The following is a 23464-nucleotide window of genomic DNA, read 5'->3' on the forward strand; positions in this document are numbered from 1 at the left end:
TTATGAGTTTTGGCTAATTTCATGACAAATTTATTTGTATTTGTTTGTTTTATAATTGTAATGTAATTTGTGAAAATAACGGTTGAAGGTTGAAGTTTTCATACTGACATTTGCACAATGGTGTATTTAACTAGACTTCACGGTTAATAGAGTGGCCTGCATGTCCCACACTCATTGAAGAATCTGATTTACAGATTGTAGTAGTAGCAGCAATACCTATAAAAAAAAATTGTAATAATACTATAGTTACCATTTTGATTCCAAAAAATCTAAGTGATTAGTTTCCTATATCATTCAAAACACTTTCGATATTTAGTTTTCATATGGTTACTAAAGAAATTTACCTTTATTATTATATTATTATTTAATTTATGCATACTATATGTTCTATAGTTCCATTGTTCCAAGCAGTGATAAGACCCAGCGACTTAAGTCACAGTGGGACATATTCCATTTTAAAGAGTGTTGAATTTTTGAATTTTTGACACAAGTAATGAAAAAGCAATCAAATTACGTTGCACTTTTCAGAAGTTAGAAAATTGATATGTAAATCCAAATGCACCAAAGGGCCCACAAATTCACTTTGCACAAGTTAGAAAATTGATATGAATCGAAATGGACCTAAAATTATGGGCCATAAATGAAGGGTCCCATCCCATCATTTGTGCGGTAGAAATTTAAAGCATCAAAAAACCAACTAAGCTCAAACAAACAAACTCAAAGTCGTAGCAGGTAGTCAACACAACGCAATACAATAAAGACGGTCCATTTCCTATAAATTAGCATCTCATTATTAGCATTTCGTATTATATAACAAAATCATAAACAAGTTTTTACTTTTATAAAAGCATGATGATGATGAATTGTAATGTAATTTTTAGTTGTTTTTTTTTTATTAATGTTACTTATTATGCTTTTTGTGAATTTTTGTGGGTTTGGAAATATGGGTTATAATTGACTTTGATTTATTGTGTTTTAAGGGTGGTCATGATTTTTAGTTCCAATGTAAATTTTGTGTTTTTACGGTTTGGTTTATGAATACTCGATGAGTAGCAGGTTTGGGTTAGCTCAACTGGTAGAGTTTTTTGACGTGTTTGAATCGCGCCTAGACTAAAAAGAATCTAATTTGGCGTCTTTGTCAATGGTAAAGAACAATCAATCAGAGAACCCAACTCAGTTAAAATCATATGGTATATATAAATGCTTTTGAAAGGAGTGTATACGTTAAGAAAGGGTTTTATGTGTAAGCTAAAGATTTTGCTTGTACATTTTAATTCTTCCATTGCCTTAAATGCCTATCTTCTTACTGTAAAACAAGGAGAATTCAGCTCTTTAGCTGNGTATTAAAATTGATCTTCATATCTATTTCCAAGTTCGCTCTCAATTGTTACTAGTGTCCTTGAAAAGGGGTGTATAGCCTCCCAATGTGGTGCATTGATCATCTAGGACTGCAACTTGTAGAGATGTAGTTGTTTGTACAATTTCTTCCTCTACGCCGACTTCCGCATGCGGCTTCAAAGTGACGTGCAACTCAAAATCTGCTGTTTGTTCCCATTTCTGCATCTTACTAAACATGAATTTCACATGTTTGTCCTTGTTATCTCATATTTCTGTAATTAATGCATTGATTGAGGACTTCATATGGAGAACGGAAAGTAAGATGTATGTCATGCAAGCAGGATTCACTTGCAACTCTTCCATAATTTTTACTTTCAGCTCATTCAGGGTCTTTAGTTTACGGCGTATCATCATATAATAGCACTGCATACCCGGACTTTGAAATGAGGATCCGTCATAAGGGTGGTATTGGTAAAGGGTCCACCGTAATATATATTTATAAGGATCATTGTCAACCTATAGATCATCAAGTGCAATTGTGTTAGTTACAAATTCATAACGCTCAATCAACATTAATCACAAAACTTTGCGTATGAAATGCCAACAATACTAACCTCAACCAAATTTGCATATACTCACCTTTAGTAATCTTACAAAAATAGTCATTACCAAATTCATATTCTTTAAAAATTTCAAATTTCTAGGGGCATGACTTTCAAAACCCATTCAAATAAGTTATGATGAACAAAAAATTATATACAACCAGTTATCTATTGAAATCTTTGTTACAAATACTATCTTAGGTATCAACTCATAATCCATTTCATATCCATGATAAAGACCTAAAAGTACTAAATATACCTAACAATTGATCACAATATTTAGTACTAAATATTCCCAATACATCACAATAGTAATTTTTTAAAAAACTTAGCATATTATCACAATATTTATACTAACAACCAAAACAAATATTCCCATATGTTGTAATAACATAATTAATCACAATTTTTGTACTAAATATTCCCAATAATCACAATATTAAATTTTTTTAAGAAAAACTTAGCAAATAATTTAATCACAATATTTACACTAACAAAAACAAATTCCCAATATGTTGTAATATCACAATATTTAGTTCTAAATATTCCCATAATCATCATAATATAATGTGTGTATATAATGTATTCATGATCTTAAAGTATATAATGGTGTTTTTGTTAGTGTTAAATGTGTGTATATAATGTATTCATGATCTTAAAAGTATATAATGTGTTTTTGTTAGTGTAAATGTGTGTATATAATGTATTCATGATCTTAAGTATATAATGTATTCATGATCTTTTAGTATTCATGATCTTATAAATGTGTGTGTATATAATTGTCAAAAAAAACTAGCAAGTAACAAAAAAAAATTACAATATATTAACAATTTAATCACAATATTTACACTAACAAATAACAAAACAAAACTTTTCCTAATATGTTTTAAAAATTTTTCTTCAAAAAAAAAAAAAACTAGCAAAATAATCACATTACCTGAGATGATGAGTGTGTGTGAGTGCAAGTGAGAGAGAGCAGAAGAAGAGCTGATGAAGAGAGTGTTGTGTGTTTATGAAGAGGAGTATGAAGAGCTGATAATGTTCAAAAGGAGCTGAAGGTGTGACCGGGTAAGAAGGAAAAAGGTCCCAGTTGGGACCATGATGGCAACACGTGGAAGGGATGGGACAATGCTTAGAAGTCGAGTCCAGAGGAGACGATTCCAGCTGTGCACGTGACTCCTTGCCACCCTCTGCCATGGAAGAGACTGGGACAAGACGTCTGAAAGGGGCACAGAAATCGACTCCAGAGGAGACGATTTCTGTACATGGAAATCGTCCCTCTGAAAACAATTTCATGTACAGAAATCGTCTCCTCTGGAGTCGATTTGTGTACATACAAATCGTCTCCAGAGAAGACGATTTCCATACATAGGAGACGATTTCCATGTACAGAAATCGTCTCCTCTGGAGTCGATTTCTGTGCGTACAAAATCCTACTCCTCCGCCTCAGCTCCTGGCGAAACAGTAAATGCACAGGAAAATCGACTCCAGAGGACTCGAATTGTTAAAAATAAATTAGTTTCAAAGTTTGTCTAACTAATGATATTGTTTGGGATTAGTGGTTATTTTCTTAAAAATCCAATAAAAGAAGTCATTGTCAAACAAAAAGTGGTAGAATTATGAAAGAAAAAAAAAATAATTGCAGATTGCCAAAGGACAAAGGTATTCATTCGAAATAAGTTAAATAACAGTTTGTGATGCGCTAGACATGGGTCAACTATCTAGTACGTGAACATGGTCATGCATCACATATTGATTTAAAAATAATAATAAAAAGTGTAAAGTGGAAATAATTTGTGAAAATTCTATCCTAATGTAACTATAATAGCTTGTTTCTTGTTGAAAAATCAATCCCTTAAGGAACTTATGTGGTATGAGGGCTGCAACCTGCAAGTGTTTGTTCACGTGAATTGAGCCATAATCTAACTTCAATACCACTTGAGTTAAGACCATCACACCGTTGTTTCTTAAAGTTTGAATTCATTGTTTAATGATTCTAACCCGTAAGTCATTACCTGACACCAAAAACCTTAACCACAACAATGTCTTATTGATTATTAAACTTCACGTAAAAAAAAGGGCCCTATTTCATAACATTTTTTCTTCCAAAAAAAAATCAACACTTTTAAGAACTAATATAGTAACTAGTAAGAGGGCTAGTAAGAGGGTTGCAAGTGCTCCCTCACACGGAATGAGCCATAATCTAATCTCAATTTTACTTAAAAATCTAGTGATTTTAAGTAGTGCAAAAGTAATCAAAACTATGATTTGACACCAAAATCATTGTCATATTGATTATTTCATGACATTATTATTATTATTATTTTTTTTTTTCAAAAGAAGAATCTAACATCATGGGCAAAACAGTAAAATTTTCTCTACATCATTTAATATGGGTCTGACACTTATATACCTGAACTATGAATTTCCATTTTGGGCTTACCCAAACAATGCCGAAACCCAAAAAGCCCACTGGCCCAAAAAAAAGTTCATTCTTCCAAGTTCCAAGTCCCATTGCATTCTATTCCATTTCCATATGTAAAACCCTCAAAACCCTCCTTTCCCTTATTTCCCTCCATACCCATTTTTTTTTTCCTGGCGGGAAACTGATATACAACTCTCACAGAAAAGAAATGGCGGAACAACAACGAGAAGACGAGCCGAATCTGGGTCAATTGGAGGAAGAGTACACAGTGTGGAAGAAGAACTCGCCGTTCCTCTACGACTTGATCATATCCCACCCTATCGAATGGCCGTCTCTCACTGTCCAATGGGTCCCACAACCGCCCACCCACACCTCGGATTCATCTTTCGCCGTTCAAAAACTCGTCTTCGGGACCCACACTTCCTCGGGCGTCCCTAATTTTCTCATGGTCGCCGATGCTCACCTTCCTAGCAAAGCTTCTGAAGCCAACATCAATGGCGATGCCGAAAACCCCATCACACCTAAGGTCCGTGTTTTTTTTGTGTGTTTTTATGCTTGTTTGTGGAGAGTTATTTTGTGGGTGTTTAGTGTTTTTGTGAATTGTTTTGTGGGTCCTTTTGTATTTTGTTATATTTATGATTTTTGTGTGGCTACCAAGTGTTTGTTAAAATGTCTAGCTGAATGTATTTGTATGAACTGAGTCTTTGGTGGTTTCATGGGCAAAAAATGACTCAAGAGTATTCCTTTCAAGAATTGTTTTGTGGGTACTCAGTGTTGAGAGTTCAAGGTTTGATTGTTTTGTTTGGAATGTTTGTAGGTGGAGGTAATGCAGAAGATACGTGTTTGATGGAGAAGTGAATAGGGCACGGTGTATGCCACAGAACCCAGTAGTTGTGGGTGCAAAAACAAGTGGGTGTGATGTGTATGTATTTGATTGTAGCAAGCAATTGGAGAAGCAACAAGGGGGTGACTGTGAGCCTGATTTGAGGTTAAGGGGCCATGATATGGAAGGGTATGGGTTGTCTTGGAGTCCCTGTAAGGAGGGATACCTTTTGAGTGGCTCACATGACTGTAAGATATGTATGTGGGATGTGTCTGCTGCGGCTCAAGATAAGGTGCTTAATGCATTGCATGTTTATAAGGTAATTTTCCAAGTCAAATTTTACATAATGGTGGTTGATGTTGGTGTGTTAGTCATGCTGCTTTTGATACTTTGTTTATGGAACTTGCGAATGTATCTCACAGGCTCATGAAATGTTGGTGGAAGATGTATCCTGGCATTCAAAGAATGAAAATTTGTTTGGGTCTGTGGGGGACGATTGTCATTTGATGATTTGGGACTTGCGCACAAACCAACCCCAACAATCTGTGAAAGCTCACGAGAGAGAGGTGACAATCTTGAAAGCATATTCATTTTTGTGACAGTGACTCTCCAATTGTTTGTCTTAACTACCATGTGCTCTAAATTTTCTGTGAATTTTTTTTCTGAATTTCCATAATAATAAGTGTGCTGGATGCATTTTGTTTTGTTTTGTCCTCAAAAAAAAAAAAAAAAAAAAAACCTTTAATTATGTTTCATTGATGCAATTAATTATAAGGTCTTGGAAAGCCTGCTGGTTAGTTTATGTATAACATATATACCAGCAAGTTCTGTTTCATAGTGTCAACCAACCTTTGTTACTGATGTTGAATTGAGATGTTTGTTACCCTCTGTCTCTCTCTGCATCTCCATCTCCATCTCTTTGAAATGCAAACATTGTTGGCCTTTTGATTTTCTGCAGTTCTTGGTTCTAGCATGAATATTAAGAGATGATTCTTTTATGGTGATTCCAGGTGAACTATCTTTCTTTCAATCCTTACAATGAATGGATATTAGCTACAGCATCTTCAGATACCACCATTGGTCTCTTTGATACAAGGAAGCTAAGCGTGCCACTGCATGTTTTGAGCAGTCACACGTATGCTCTTCACCTATTGATTGATTTCATATATTGGTATCATGAGTGAATTATCTGTGAATGACCTGCCCTTTGTTTGCCCCAATCCCCACCCCCCCCCCCCCCTCTCTTCCCCCTCTTCCTCTTTTTCTCTTGCAAAGCCAATTCCTTTGCCAATTTTAATGACATTTATTCTCATATGTGTGCTTCTCTTAATGGCTATTGTAGTTGAAACTATCAACTATGCACTGTTTCCATCATGTCAGAATTCTTGCCAACTCCCCAAAATAGACAGACTAAAAAGTTCTTATAAATAATTTTTAATGAATAATGGGCTATGAAAATGAAGTGATGTTTGGCTTTTGGTGCAACTTTAGTCAGTATATTACTTTGAAATCAAATCTGTTGACAAAATTAAACTATTTTACATGTTCAAAGTATGCGTAGTATGTATATCAACAACTAAATTTTAATTGATTCTTGAAGCAGAGGTTCCATTTTTTGCATGGTAGTCAATAAGTTCTTGGTGCAACCCCTCATTTTCTTGTTCTCTTAAGAGCTAATAATGTTGAAATCCTTGATATGTCCTTGAATGCTGGGGGTCTATACTGTCAAGTTTAGACTTCCATGTGCCATTAGATTATAACATTTTTTGACTCATTTTTGTCTAGCAATGGAATAAGGGTTATAGATCATCATTATCTCAAACTTTGTTTCTTGGGAGGGTTCAGTGCAAACTGATACTTTTGCTGCTTGGTCAATTGATTGATTTACTCTTTAACAAACTAATATGGCACAAGAGAATCAATTATTCTTGCTTGACATCTTGGTTGATACTCAAATGTGCTTATATGATTCTCTATTTTATGTTCTTACTGTAGTTTGACATTTTATTCTTTTATGCCAAGAAATTTCTGTGGGTCTTGTCATATTGTTTTGAGATAAATTAGAGTATGAATTATGGAATGGCAATATCTCACCCTGGATTTGTTTCTTACAGGGAGGAAGTCTTCCAGGTAGAATGGGACCCTAATCATGAAACTGTGCTGGCATCATCTGCTGATGATAGAAGGTTGATGGTTTGGGATCTTAACAGGTACTGCACATCAGGACTAGCTGTTAGGAATATCCTCAGTTTTATTTCCTTCTTTAAAAAATAAAAAAATAAAAAAACATTTACAGCCATTATATATTTTTCTGACTTCTATTTATTACTTTATGCAACATTTGGTTGATTTGAGTACAGGACATTAACACCTGCCACTTCAGATATGTCTCATAATTGGACTGACTTGGGAATCGAATATAGTTGACTTACCCAACCATACAGTCACCACTGTTATACTTTGCTCTAGACAAAATGATGGAAGGCATATAATAGGAATACCAGATAAACCTATCAGTAATTATTCTCAGCACAACCTCTTGCTGAACATGTGGTCGATGCATGCATTAATCACAATTGTTTAAATACTTTGTCATGGAATTTACTCGCATATCATCTCTGTCTGGTTGATGTTTGACACTTCCCTTACCACAATTTATGAATCTTGATTAGTATACATTGAATCATGCATAATGATAATTAAGAAGCAATTTTGGCATTTAAATATTAGCTTTTTCTAGCTATTATTAATCTTTTATTTCAATATTGATGTGCTTTCCTCTTTTTACCAAATACAAACTGAATTGTCCTCCAAACTGGTTTGGCCCATTTTGTGGCTGTTCACAAGACCATCCTTATATACTATTGGTCTGTGACTTGTTTAGATTTATTTAATCTCATGTGATTTAATACATGTGGAAGGTCTTATGAATCGCTACATAATGGGTTGGAGGACTCCTCCAACTTGCTTTAGAGAAAACTTTGTCCATTTCCAAAACTTCATTGAAAGTTTGGGAAGCTATTTCTTGGTAGAAATTTTACAGGAAGGAATTAAAGTTATGGTGTCCTCTTATTTTTGAAGTATATTATACTGAGTTTAGATTCATATATTTGTTTGAGTTTTGCACACAATGAATCTTTTGCCTTGTCTAACTGTTATGTAATGCCTTCAGGATTGGAGATGAGCAATTAGAGGGAGATGCTGAAGATGGTCCTCCAGAGCTTCTATTTTCCCATGGGGGTCACAAGGCAAAGATATCAGATTTCTCGTGGAATAAGTATCAACCATGGGTCATTGCAAGTGTAGGTGATGACAACACTGTTCAGGTCTGGCAAATGGCTGAGAGTATATATCGAGAAGACGATGATGACATGCAAGATGCTGATGACTAATTATGAATGTGATCCGTTGCTCTAAAGTTAATCTTTCACTTAGAGGTTTAGGTGGAATAGGCAATCTTTTACTTTCAGTTTCAGTTGTAGTTGTGAGATTTAGGTGGAAACCATATTCAACTTTTTGCTTGAAATGATCACCAAACTTGAAAATTCTGTAGATTCTGGAGTCCTTAATATATTGCCGTGTGGTAACATTGTCATTTTGGAACCATCTTAGGTGTTCTGTCTTTTTGGTCAGGACATCTTGGGGTTCCATACTGCAGTGATAATTCTGTATGTTCTTTTGATTTACATCCTCTTGTTTTGGGTTTTTGCAGAGCCCTAGTGCTCCCACTGGGATCACTTATGGTTTGTTTTTTCTTTTTCCAGCCATTATCAGCATATCCTTGTTAGAAAGACAATAATTATTTCATGCATATTGTACATATATTGTCTCTTTTTCTTACCTGTGGGCTTCACACTTAACACAAGGTTTCTTAAGGTTCTAGTTTGTTATGAGCTTCCTCTCTAGGACACTTAACCATACCAAGGTTCATTTGAAATGGATCACATTAGCCATTACATTCTTTGTTAATGGTGTGCTTGGTTTATGGCATATGCTCCCATGCTTAGTATTATCTTACAGATCATTCTTCGTAATGTTCATGAGAAGTACGATTGCCAAGGGATCCTTCATATTCAATTGATCGATGGAAAACTGAAAACCTGTGTCAAGAAAATACATGATGTATTGGAAAGGACCCAATGATTTATCTTGGAACACAAACAAATACGAAAACATTTGAAAGAGATTTTGGATTTTATTATTTTTATCTCTATTTTAGGTACCTGTTTGATTGAGTTTTTTTTTTTTTAATCATTTTATTAGTGAATGATGATCATATTAACCTACGCTATCAATGGGTCGGTTCTCTAACCTTGTTATCTACTATTCTACTGTGCTATCGATGGATGGTGAATAAAAAAAAACGTACGCTATCTATGGGTTGGTCACTCGGTTCAGTATCTGAGTTTGATTTTGAATTAGATAAAACATTATCATAAAAAATAATATCTGATGATTTGAATTCCAATGCTCCTTCCTGCCTGCCCCATATTAGTTGTGCATCTTTGTAAACTCAAATTTTAAGGGTCATTATTTATTGGTTTGTCTAATTCACATAAAAGCATAATTTATCCAACACTTTTTTAAAAAAATTTCAAAAAGACATTGCTTTTTTAAGGTAAACATTACATTCTTTGTTAATGGTGTGCTTGGTTTATGGCATATGCTCCCATGCTTAGTATTATCTTACAGATCATTCTTCGTAATGTTCATGAGAAGTACGATTGCCAAGGGATCCTTCATATTCAATTGATCGATGGAAAACTGAAAACCTGTGTCAAGAAAATACATGATGTATTGGAAAGGACCCAATGATTTATCTTGGAACACAAACAAATACGAAAACATTTGAAAGAGATTTTGGATTTTATTATTTTTATCTCTATTTTAGGTACCTGTTTGATTGAGTTTTTTTTTTTTTAATCATTTTATTAGTGAATGATGATCATATTAACCTACGCTATCAATGGGTCGGTTCTCTAACCTTGTTATCTACTATTCTACTGTGCTATCGATGGATGGTGAATAAAAAAAAACGTACGCTATCTATGGGTTGGTCACTCGGTTCAGTATCTGAGTTTGATTTTGAATTAGATAAAACATTATCATAAAAAATAATATCTGATGATTTGAATTCCAATGCTCCTTCCTGCCTGCCCCATATTAGTTGTGCATCTTTGTAAACTCAAATTTTAAGGGTCATCATTTATTGGTTTGTCTAATTCACATAAAAGCATAATTTATCCAACACTTTTTTTAAAAAATTTCAAAAAGACATTGCTTTTTTAAGGTAATTTTGAAAAGTACAATTTTAGTTGCGTTTGTTTTGGTGGTAAATGATTTCAGGAAATCATTTACCACCTGACCCATGTGTTTGGCTGGTAAAGGAAAATCAATTTTCCGGAAAATATGCTTAAAGTTTGACCGAATTTTCACCCATGACCCGGAAATGGTTTTACGCTTTTATTTTACCTTCAAACCATTTCCGGGTCTCGCACGAGAATACAGAAAAGAAGAGAGCCTCTGAGAGAGAACGAGTGAGAACGAAAAACACACTCAGCAAGAGCCAAAAACAAAGAAAAAAAGAGAAACCAACGCAGTCCGATCAACCAAAAAAGGAGAGAAACCCAGAAAAACGGACCGATCCACCAAAAAAATAGAGAAACCCAGAACAAACGGATCGATCCACGATCGAACCCAAGCAACGAGCAACCCATCGACTCCAAGCAACGAGCTCCAGATCGACACCAGATCGCCTCCGAGCTCGATCGAACCCATCGCCTTCACCTCGCCTTCACCCAGACCCACGAGCCCATGCCGAGGAACACTGACTATTCAAGACTAAATTGGGGAAAGCCTCTTTTCCCAATCCACGCCGAGAACCTCCTCATCCTCGGCCTGACAAGGGTGATTTTCGGGAAAGACTAAGCCCAAAGTAAGCTGTCACCCTCGCATTTAATGCATTCACCTAACCCCCCTGGCCGCATTAATGGGGATATAACCCCTTAGCAGGACAATGTTGATCAGAGTGAACCACTCGAGTACTGATAAGGCCTCTGATGGGATGGATGGCCAGAAGAGAGGCAAATGAATGATCAACAGATGGAATAAGGAGATAGGAAGATGAAGACTATATAAGGAAAGCAAGTAAAGTAAAAAAGGGGGAGGGGGGAAAAAAAAGAGAAGCAAAAGGCCTCCTCGGCCCATGGCCGAGGAGAATCCTCCCAGTTGTAAAGAAACTCTAAGTATCTTTTTATAAATGAGAGTTCATGCTTGATGAACGACGGCCCGCGCCTAAACCTTTAACCCACTCTCTATAAATTTATTGTTTGGGCTTGTTCGGCTGAAAACCCGTTCATACTCAGGGTCAATCCAAACTGAGTCCCTACATATATCAATTTCACATGATTTTAGAAATAAATCATGGAATTTTATATGTTTACAAATAATAATCTTAACCCGTGAAAATTTAGCCTTTTTAATTAAAAAAATTAATTAAAAATAATTTCTATTATAGTATATTATTTGGTTTCCTATTTGATTTTATATTTTAATTCAGATCAAAACTCATTCACAACTTTGAAAGAGGTATAACCACTATTTGCGTGATAGTCACTCCACAAATATAGGTGTTTGTAGGGTGTGGAGAGTAAGAACCGAAATTCAATTATCTAGAAAAAAACTTCACACATATATACATTTTTTAAACTTTAAATCAGGTATATATTATTATTTATGGGTAAAATCATTCCTTAAAGCAGGTATATGTTATTATTTATGGGTAAAATGACTAAAATCATTCCGTATGGCCAAATCAATCTCAAGGCTTCCGTATGGATTTTCATTTATAGGATAATTACAAGCATTTGAAAAATAAAGAAATTACTACAACAAAAAGAGATAAACTCTAGTTATCTGCTGGGCGACTGTTATCTTCAATAGCTTCAACAAATGGTGTTTTACTAGGACTCATACTCTTAACACTTCTACCCAACAACAACAACAAATGGTGTTATACTAGGACTCGTATCCTATTGCAATGGGAAATAGGATAGCTTAACGTGGCTTTTTATCCATTATTGGTTAGAACTTCCCTGGCTGAAGTGCATGCACCGACCCCAAATTCCTATATATATATATATATATATCGGGAAAGGCCAGTCCTCAATCTATTTTTATCTCTCTAGCTCAGCTCTCTTAGATAAAATTTTCCATTGGAGCAGTTTCTGGAGATGGAGATGGAGAAGAAAGAAGGTGTTTGGGCAGATGAAGAAGAACGCTATAAGATCGCATTCTGTGGGTTTGTTGGCTTAGAATCTGCAGGCTTATCTTATGAGGAAGAGGAAGCAGGTCACCCCGTAGGATGGTTTGTCATCAACGTCCCAGATACAGACTGTCTTCCTCTCTATCCTTCTTCTTATCTGTCAAAGTTGAAGATGAGAGAAAAGGGAAACGAAGCAAAGGAAAAGAAGAAAGTTTTGAGCACGGACCAGCCTCTGAAACCAATTTCGGCAAGCATTAGTAACATCTACAACCACAATGCAGCAATAGGGTCACATTTGTATTCTCTTGGCGGCAGAGAAGATGTTTGTTCTAATTCTATAGAAGATATCATCGTGTCATGGAGACTAGACCTTAACTCTCCTAGTGATGGTTGGAACCGCGGTCCTAACATGAATCTTTCTAGATGGGATCCTCAAACACTGGTTTTGGATGGCAAGTTGTATGCTTTAGATTCTCTTCTTACTGATTCTCCGCCATCTGAATGCGGGTGGATGGAGGTTTTTGATCCCGACATAGCGACATGGGAATCCTTGCCTAATCCTCCATCTCCTCCACCATCTTGTCATCAAATTCGTCAGAATGATTTTACTTGCGCGGTTCTTGAATCCAAGAAGGAGATTCTTTTGGCTAAACACTTTGTTAACGATGATGATAACCTTTACTTTGCTACATTCTACGCTTTCGATGTCGTGACTCGATGTTGGACAACACTTAAGCCCCTAAAGCGCAAATTGCATGGTTGCTTTCCTCGTTCTGATGATAGAAGAGCTGTAGCTGTTGGTACTACTCTCTATTGGGGTGCTTTCTCTGAAGACTGGCACGAAGCAAATCTTTTCTATGTACAAGCTTATGATCTAGATAAGGATGTGTGGCTCCATGGACGTCTCAACACTCGCCCACTTTTTGGGAAGCATGAAGGTCCCCGATCTTTTGACCGTTCACCTCGTTTGCTCCATTTACGTGATCACATTTTCTGCCTTCTCTTGCACGCCTACTTCTCTTCTACTACTAGTTACCTTTATTGTCTCGTAGTTAACATTGAGCCAATATCATCACCAATATTATCCGATGATGATGACGACGATGACGAAGATGACGATGATCACCTCTACAAGTTGAGTATTTCCATTATCTCCGTCCAAAAGTATCCCCTGAATGAAGTTTCATCCCTCTGGGATAATGTGTTGCTGTCATAGTGTTAGCCGTTGATGGAAGTGGCTCCTTCTCTGCAGATGTGATGTTTACCTTAGGTGCTTACATGTTTTGGTTTTTTTTTCCTGATGTGATTTTGCTGTATTGTAAGCTTTAGATTTTCATTCTAGTATATGTCTTTCTTTGATGATTCAATTTTTCTCTTTATTGAAAATTGATATGATGTATGGGGGTTGAGCACTATATGTGGTTATTTTAATTGATTATGATTGTGAAATTTGACAACCTTTTTGATATTTTCCTTTAATTTTTTCTAGTTGCTGGGCTTGTCAGATTATAGAGGTATGGACTTTTTCTTTGCATGCTTTGGTGTTTGCAATTTCCTGACTGTTTACAGTTTAAAGCAGAGAGTGCAGCGATTACTAAATATTGCTTCTCCACTCCCTTCGAATCCAAAAATCCAAACCCCAATTACATAATATTATCCTTGGCTCACGAACCTCTCCCTCTGTCTCTGTCTCTGTGTGCCTGACTGATAAGTGTGTGTATGTGTGTGTATAATTCATGTGAAAGATTTTAAACCCATCGCTTATTCAGTGAGTGTGACACTTCTGAATTATGATTTAGCTTTGTACAAGGTATTTTGTCAATTATTTGGGTGATTAATATGCAAATGGAGTGGGTATTTGGTAGTGATTTATCTAAAATTAAAGATATTCATTCTCTCTCTTTCTCTTATTCTTTTAAGTAGACTTATTTACAGAATAATAATAATACCTGCAGGACTTAATCATCAAAATCCTTAAATATGCAAGTAAATAAATAGTTTTTATAAATTTAGAGGATTTTTGCAGCACAAAATCACAAAGTTGTGCAAATTGTCTATCTTAGCAGATGTTGATGCTGCTGACATTTCTAAGAACACTTACTGGCCAGCCATAGACAAAAAAAATCATTAATATTTGGTTGTTAATACTTAATATGACCTTTTGGTTTAGCAATGCAATTCAAAAATTCTTGCAGCTGTGTTTTTGTGGCAGAGTAATGAGAAAATTATTTGAGATGATTCAAAGTGGCATATGTGTATAAGTCTTTTCTTTTTAGTGCAGCCGCAGGGCTAAATAGAGTTTAATGGCAGAACCCCAACATTTGAAACCTGGTTTAAGCAGTTAAAGTTAAGGTCTTGTTTAATTAATTAGCATCTGTAACCATCTTGAAATGAATTGTTGGATTTGGGTGCCTGTTGGGTTCACTTAGGTTATCTGACCTTATCAACTTGAAACCAGTTGACTGTCATTATGATTATTTATCTGAGAAATGTCACTACATATGATGTATAAATATGTACATATGTATATGTACGTGTATATATATATACATGCAGGAATGTATGCCTGTACATATGTTACTTGCATTAGGGCCAAATGTGTTGAACCTACCTATTGTGAGATTAACCTCACCCACTCTGTGTTCTCATACCATTGTTTCTAAATTTTGTTTTGAACGAGGGAAGTAGTATCTTAACTCTTATTTTGAGTTCACTATATTATTTGCTTCAATATCTCTGAGTAAAAGATATTATTGATTTTTGTTTTCGAAAAATGAGCTAGGCTAATGAAATTAATCCTGGTGGTTTATATATTTCTTTGTATGTAGGAAATAAGAATGAGGATTTACCAATGCCCTTTTTGTTCTGCTCCTTTACCTTAATTGCACTCAAGATTTTTACAGCTGAGCAGGTTTGAATGTTTGATGTGTATCTTACTTTTTCTCCACAGGCTTTTCCCCATATAAATCTCTCTGATTCACGAACTTTGTTGCTACTAAAGAAGAGGAATCAGAAACATCCTCTTTAATTTAATTTTCTTTTCAGGTAGAAGTTCACAATTGTTCAAATATTTTGTCATGGAGTTTACTTGCATATCCTCTCTGTTTGTTTAATGCTCGACACATCCCTTACCACAATCTATGAATCATGATTAGAAACACTATCATGCATAATGATAATTTAGATGCAAGTTTGGCATTTCAATATTAGATTTTTCTAGTTATTATTAATATTTTCTTTAATATTCAGGTGTTTTCATATTAATACCAAAAGCGGACAGAATTGTCCTCCTAACCAGTTTAGCCCACCATGTGGCTATTCACAAGACCATCCACGTATACTATTAGCCTTGTGACTTGTTTAGATTTAATCAATAACTCATGATTTAATATACGTAGATAATCTTATAAATCTCTACATAATGGATTGGAGGACTTCTCCAACTTGCTTTGGAGAAAACTTTGTCCATTTCCAAAACTTAAATGAAACATTGTGAAGCTATTTCTTAATAGGTATTTTACAGAAAAGCATTAAAGTTATGGTGTCCTCTTATTTTTGAAGTATAAGTTTAGATTTATATATTTGTTAGATTTTTGCAAATAATGAGTGTTTTGCCTTGTCTAACTGTAATGTAACGCCTTTAGGATTGGAGATGAACAATTAGAGGGAGATGCTGATGATGGTCCTCCAGAGCTTCTATTTTCCTACGGGATCACAAGGCAAAAATATCAGATTTCTCGTGGAACAAATATCAGCCATGGGTCATCGCGAGTGTAGGTGCTGACAAGACTGTTCAGGTCTGGCAAATGGCTGAGAGTATATATTGAGAATACGATGATGACATGCAAGCTGCTGATGACTAACCGTGGATGTGATCCATTGCTCTAAAGTCAATCTTTCACCTTGAGGTTTAGGTGGAAACCATATTCAACTTTTTGCTTGAAATAATCACCAGACTTGAAAATCTTGTAGATTCTGGGGTCCTGATATATAAATCGTCATGTGGTAACATTGTTAGTTTGGAACCATCTTGGATGTTGTCTTTTTGGTCAGAACATCTTGAGTTTCCAAACTGTAATGACAACTCTATATGTTCTTTTGATTTACATCCTCTTGTTATGGGTTTTTGCAGTGCCCTAGTGCTTCCATTGGGATCGTTTAAGGCTTATTTTTTCTTTCTCCAGCGATTATCAGTAAATCCTTGTTAGAAAAACAATAATTATTTCATGCATACTGTACATTTATTATCTATGCCTTCAAACTTAATAGAAAGGTTTCTTATAGTTCCAGTTTGTTATGGCTTCAAACTGACCATTTAGCAGTAGTTAGAAGAAGGGCTTCCCTCATGACTCAATCCACATGAAATCCACACAACCAGATATTCATACCCAATGTATCAAAAATAGTTGTAACTTGGAGTTCTTATTATGAGTACGCAATAGTTAACCATAAAAAGGTACAAACTGGAAAGAACTCATCCTACCAACATATATGTTCTACTCTTTTGCCTCCTTAAGTATGACTATGGAAAAACCAAGCTGAAGTTTGCCAAATGAATTCAGAATCTGTTCAAAAAGTTTGCAACCTAAAAGATATTTCGGGCCTGTTTGGTTGCGTTGTTTAAACAACATTTTTTGTTGTTTAAATCACATAACACGTATTTTCACAACACTTTTTCACTCACACGAATTCCCACAACACTTAAACAACGTTACTAGAACAACATTACCAAATGGGCCCTTCATTTAAGGAGATGACCATCAAAAGGCGATGAGCCCGTAGATATCGTCCTTGCCATCTTCATTTCTCACCCTAATGATGTGAAAGAGAGTCCCATTGGTTGGTAGTTGCAGTGGCCAGTTGCATCAATTAAAGACAGCATACTGAGCAATTTACCCAATAGTTTGTCACAACTCATGGACGACATTAACACCTTTTCAAAACTTCAGTTAGAAGACAATGCTTCCTTCGATGGAAATCTGGCATTCTTTTGTCAGGGAAAAACTTCTTATGTTATAAAGTTGCAAAGTTAAAACCAGAATAACAAATACTGGAAACATTGCATGATGATTCTACCCTTCCACACAAATCATGAGTATGGATCACACAAAGTGAGATATGTTCTCTCACCTGTTCACAGCTCATAGTATTGAAAGATGAAAGGCATCCCATCTCCCTAATTTCTGTAATTCAGCAATCAAGAATTCAAAAGGTTTAGATATGAAGAAAATTGCTGTAAACATCCACCCAAAGGAAAAAAGACAATGAAAATCAAAAGAAAAGGCGCAACATGAAATGATGGCAGTTCATTTAACTGGTTTACGTGTAGCAGTATAGAATATGAAGGTTGAGACTAAAAGGCATTTCAACTTCATAGAAAACCATAAAGTTGGACTCTGCCATAAGTTCCACCAACTACACATCAACTAAGCTTCTCGCTTTACAAAACATTAAAATAGACTATATGTCATAAACTGACACACCAGCTAAGATAGCAGCAAGTACAGAAAAACTTGTGCTTGATATAGATAACCCATGGTAGCTCCACAAACCCAACAGTGGGTTAAGATAAAACAGATTTTTTTAAAAGAATTAAAATAACAAAAGATCAAAACGACCTGAGGAAGAGTTGGTGCTGCAGTTCAACAAAAATACTTATTGGAACACTATATGTACCCCTGAGCATAAAGACATTGCCAATTAATCAGCTCTTCAATTTGCCGTTGCTTTGCGAGCCCCTCCTAATAAATAAACACCATAATAATCAGGGTCATAAAAGGCTAAAAAGCAATAAGTTGTACAAATCCTAACATTGTGTTAAAGTGCATTAATTTGTTGATCAATACGGAAAAAAAGGATCATAAGCAATGCAAAAAACCTAGATTGTATGATTGAAAACACTGCAATCTCATACATATATTTATACACATGAACAGATACTATTATTAAGAGAAGCTGATCTCCAATATGTCTGCACTTTGTCAATCTCCACTGGAAACAATATTATGAAACCTGTTATAGCCTCCACACCTTTTTCTCATTTTCACATGAACATAAACAAATGGGCCTTCTCTTCCTACTTCCTAGGCTTAAACTAAGTATGTTCAACGGATTTTAACTCAAGTACAATACTGAAAAAAAAAATTAAGCAAACTATCTGCAATAAATCCAATTCCCCCAAATGTCAATGCCACAACTTGAGCATATTAAAGGTCATGTGGTTGCTTGAGTTTGGATGAGGCATCACATAGATACTTCTTTTTTTAAGTGCATGAAGCACAATGTTTTACTACATGGTAAGACATGCACGAAAGACAACTTCAAAATTTTAATAATTCATACAAAGAGGAAAAAAAAATTATGAAATATAATTAAAAAAAATTGAGAATGTGACTTTGTGCACAGAAATACTCTTTCAAGTTTGAATCTTGTAGAAGTTCAAAACCAACTACAAGAATCTCAAAGTAAACAAAACAACTTTTTTTTTTTTTTTATAAATAAAGTAAACAAAACAACATTGCAATTGACAAATCAATTAAGAATAAAAGTACATGTATATATCAAGTGAGGCTCATGTTATGACTTACTTTTTAACTGCTTCAACCAAGCCCAGTCCTACAATTTCCAATAAAAATAACATAGAGAATCTAACCCTAGAGATCGCTAAATGGCAGAAAGGGCTCATGTAGCTAACCTGGATAGTTCATCATTGCAGGGGCTGCATTTTGTGTGTATCACAATCTCACTCTCACAAAAAAAAAATCCTCAAACTCTCTTAGGAGAGACCCAATCTGCCTGGGGACAGGCTAGTCCCATCATGTATCATTTGCTAGTTTGTTGAGTAATTATCTTCGCACCTTAAACACACATGATTTTATTTTATTTTTGGTTGGGGCCCCGGGGGGAGTTGTGTTGGGAAGAGGAGCATTGCCTTTGGTTATGAATTCTTGTCATGCCAAACACTACCTCAGAACATATCCCCTAATGCAACCATAATACATTCCAACAAATGAAAGAAAACAATAAGATGAACTACTAAGTTGAAACAATATAAGACCAGTAGTACTTATTCACAGTCCCATATCAAAGCAACCGCTTAGAATACAACTTATTTTATGGCAAAGGCATAAATCCAATACAGCTATATAACTCAACCGCCAATCATTGCCACAATAATAAGCTCAATACTCCTAACAAGGAAAAAAAATACACGCCCCACATAAAACAGATATGCTATATTGCTATCAGAGTTGCTAATTTGCATCATGACAAACCTGCTAACAAGACAAGCAACAAGTTCCACATCACAAAAACTTCGCTAAAAAAATTAATCAATAAAAATATGACATAAAGTGCCAATTAATCACTATATTCAATTTCAAATAAACAAAAGGGGCCAGCACTCAAAATTCACCTTTCCTCTTATTTGTACCAGAAGAATTGACATCGGATGCCACATTTCCAACACCAGAATCAGGAAGCTCCTTGGATACCGGATTCTGATTCACTAAACACTGAAGATTCTCAAATTCACAACCACTATAGCCTTGCCCGTTGAATGATACACCTTCTCCACTATTGCCATCCACACCTGGATGAAGACAATAGACTTGTTCATCACATTGCACATTACAGGGGTTCATCACATATGCGTTGGGCATGTTTGAACTAGGCAAGTTTGGATTGACCGGTTTTTGATAAGGAAATGATCCAATCTCGCCTTCAATCCTTCCCCGAATGTCCACAAGCAAACACTTCAGCCTTGCAATCTCTGCTTCCAATGCAGCTTGACCCTGCAACCTCTTCATCAACTGCTGATTCAAAGCTCTCAATCTTACAACTTCATCCTCCAGCGACGCAGTTCGGGCCTTCTTCTTCTCACGGTACTTGCGAACTGCTTCCCGGTTTCCTAACGGACGTTTCTTCCCTTTCTTTTCAGTGGACTCTGCGGTATCATCTGAAGCAACCTTTTCCTCACTTTGAGAAGGCAAAATTTTAGTGTGCACATGAAAACAAGTATGCGTATGCTGAGAAAAATCAGGTCCTGGTGGATTGCAAGTGTGAGTGTGAGTGCAAGCATGAGTTTCCTTCAGTAAATCATCAAAGAAACTATCCATTGAGCAACTGCTTGGAAGCTCCCCCATGTCCAACACATCTTGATTGTTCGAGAAATCAAGCTCTCCGTCGTCCATTACCATATTGAAATTGTTAACAAACCACCACTTTAGAGATGCTAAACCTAGTCAAAAGGTTCCCAATTTATGATTTTTGAACTTGACCCAGATGAAATTTTGAGCCCAATTTTCCTTTTTGATGTCAATCAGCAAATACCCAGATGGCAAATTTCGGTTCTGAACAGATACAAATCAACACAATCAATCCACTAAGGAATACCCAAATGCCATTTTCCACAACTAAACGTCTAAACCAGATATCAATCAAACCCTACAAACCAAAAGAGACAACCACAATGAATTCCACCATTTCAGTCGAAACCCAGATGAGATTTCATAGCAACAAACACGAACAGTTACTTAATTCAAGGCAAAAAAAAAAAAAAAATACAGATTTTTCAACAAGAAAAGAAAAATGCTTACCGGTTACCAAGACAACCTTAAACCAAACGAACTATACCCATGATTCAAATCATGAGCCTAATCAAATAATTCGATGCGATTAAGGTTACGGGGATTGAAAAAACAGGATGAGAGTCGAAGAAAGATCCTAGCTTTGAATAAAAAATTGAAAAACCCAAGGAGTCTGAGGTGGGCTCAAAACTATGTAACCCTAGAGAGGAGCTGATAATAATGAAAGACAGTGATAGTCTTCTTATAATGTTTTTGACTTAGCCCACATTTTTTGATCGAGAAAAACCCATAAACGAATCAGAAAAAGTTACAAAGATAATAGACACTGGTACGATTGGCTGAGAGTCAGAGATTCCAAAGGCGGTTTCTCAAAGTGACAAAGTCAATAAAAGTCTTTTATCATTTCCAAATTCCAACTAATAATACTTTTATGTGTAATATGAGAGACTATGGCAATGGTACACATCTGTATATGTGGTTCCAATTCTTTACGTTTTATTAAAAAAAAAAAAAAACATAAATTATTTTATAATATTTTTATAAATTATTGATGTGACTTCAACATTTTTTAAATAGTTTTTTTTTTTGAGAAAATTTTCAAATAGTTATTGTAAGTAAAAAAATATGATGTTATTGATAGACTCATATTAGAACTAGTAAGAATTTGTTACATCAAGAGTTTGTAAAAATGTTGTAAAATAATTTGTGTCCATAACATTACTCTTATTTTCCAGTCAAAGTCATGATGATTTTCCTTTTCCTTTTTGAGTAATGCTACAGACACAAACTAATTTATAACATTTTTACAAACTGATGATGTGGTTTTAGTAATTTTCAAATAATTATTGATAAATATAAATGTGATGTTAGTGGTAGACCCATATTAGAACTAATAAAAATTTGTCATATCAATAGTTTGTAAAAATTTTGTAAAATAGTTTGTAACTGTGTTTGTGACTGTAGCATTACTCTTTCTTTTTTTTATGTAGGCAAATTCATGATTTCTTCCCCATCATAAAAAGATTTTACCACAAGAGAACCAATTTTGATTTTTTTTTTTTAAATCACAATAATTTTACATCATTCTTAAATTAGCTTTTCCTTTTATATGTGTATCCTTAAAAAAGAATTTAAATTGCAAATTTTGGTAGGTATATATACAAAATATTAAGCTAATTTAGGAATATATAAATTTATTGTGAATTTTTGTTGTATACTTATATTATTTTGATCCCGACCGTGTGTTCCGTATTAACTTGTACAAGTCAAGATTAGTCGGCAAAAAGTATCCTATGGAAGTATAGTTTGTTTGTGTGGCTAGTTACATGATATGATTGCCAACCGAGATTCTAATGTCAAAATCAAATGATATCCCATGTGAGACCTACTAACATAGAACTCTTTGTAACATCTATGGAGAATACTAGTCGTACATGTTAATGATTAATTTAATTCACCAAAAAGAAAAGATTCATTTTGGTGGATAGTATATAGACACAATTTTTGTTATAATTATTGTTATAACGTTATATGTAATGTTATGAATAATAGGGAAAAAATAAATAGATTCGTGTGAAAGTGATGACTTACCCATCACAATGATAATTTTCATCAAATTGTGGTAAAAATTTGAAAAAATGCGTAGCTTTAGAAGAAGGTATATATTGACATTGATTGATTGGCATTTAGGAAGTTTATGAGAAATTTCTTTCTGGAACATTGTATACCATTTGGAATATTTATTTAGGAAGTTTTAAGACCAATGAAAATGTATTTTTACCTATTTCTTTATATATTCCTTGTCACATGAACTCCAAAAGTTTCAAATCTCACGCACAAGAAGAATGGTAACTAGCCAGCCCACTTGTTAGTAAAATACACCTAAAAGTCTTGAGCATTAATTACTTGGATTGAGGAGAGCCTTTGTTACTTGAATTAAGGAGAGCCTTTCAAATTTTTGGGTTGGTTTGGCCTAGCCCAAAGCTGGATATTCCTTTTATTTTGGGTCAATTTTTAAAATGTTGAGTTAGTTTTTCTTTGTTTTGAGTTGATTAAGAGTAGTTCAACAAGTTTTTAGGTGTAAAAAGTCTTATTTTTTATATTTAAAGGATCAAATGGTCTAGTTCAAATAATATAATTTAATATAAAATAAAAACATATGCAGACATTACAAACAACTACAAATCTAAGCATGAGACATTAAGCAAGTTTCTTAAATTACTTGGGTATGTTTGGTAATTGTTTTTTCCCTTTATTTTCTGTTTTTAAAAAAAAAAATTCTATTTTTGAGACTAAAAAACTTGTTTGGCAACCCAAAATAGACAGAAAATAAAAGTTGTTCTCAAAACTCAATTTGTGAAGGAAACTGAAAACATGTAAAAGATTGTTTTTAGTTTATAATTTTCAAAAGTCAATGAAAACACA

At 34.8% G+C, this 23464-nt stretch overlaps 2 protein-coding genes across 5 annotated transcripts; one reads left to right on the forward strand and one right to left on the reverse strand.

Moving 5' to 3' along the window:
* Positions 1 to 4463: 4463 nt before the first annotated feature.
* On the forward strand, positions 4464 to 8874 carry LOC112009753 (WD-40 repeat-containing protein MSI3). Its single transcript, XM_065768428.1, is given in 7 exon segments — positions 4464 to 4891; positions 5183 to 5209; positions 5211 to 5507; positions 5611 to 5754; positions 6199 to 6323; positions 7303 to 7398; positions 8361 to 8874. Coding segments are annotated over 7 exon segments (1227 nt in total). The 5' UTR covers positions 4464 to 4573; the 3' UTR covers positions 8581 to 8874.
* A 7972-nt stretch (positions 8875 to 16846) lies between these two features.
* Positions 16847 to 21385, reverse strand: LOC112015511 (basic leucine zipper 23). 4 transcript variants are annotated; one of them, XR_002883230.2, is made up of 5 exons: positions 21050 to 21380; positions 19867 to 20897; positions 18071 to 18193; positions 17583 to 17635; positions 16847 to 17439 (listed from the first exon to the last, which is right to left on the reverse strand). XR_002883230.2 is itself a non-coding variant. In XM_065768424.1 (3 exons), the coding sequence occupies exons 2-3, from the start codon at positions 20648 to 20650 to the stop codon at positions 18165 to 18167; spliced, it is 813 nt and encodes a 270-aa protein (XP_065624496.1). In that variant the 5' UTR covers positions 20651 to 20803; positions 21050 to 21380; the 3' UTR covers positions 17739 to 18164. The 4 variants fall into 4 exon arrangements, 3 of the variants coding, with proteins under 3 accessions (XP_065624496.1, XP_023903682.1, XP_065624497.1); XM_065768424.1 differs by lacking the exons at positions 16847 to 17439; positions 17583 to 17635 and having other exon boundaries at positions 17739 to 18193; positions 19867 to 20803; XM_024047914.2 differs by lacking the exons at positions 16847 to 17439; positions 17583 to 17635 and having other exon boundaries at positions 17739 to 18193.
* Between the last annotated feature and the right edge of the window lie 2079 nt (positions 21386 to 23464).

Source organism: Quercus suber, unplaced genomic scaffold (genome assembly GCF_002906115.3).
Source record: "Quercus suber isolate HL8 unplaced genomic scaffold, Cork oak 2.0 scaffold_933, whole genome shotgun sequence".
NCBI classification, from domain to species: domain Eukaryota; kingdom Viridiplantae; phylum Streptophyta; class Magnoliopsida; order Fagales; family Fagaceae; genus Quercus; species Quercus suber.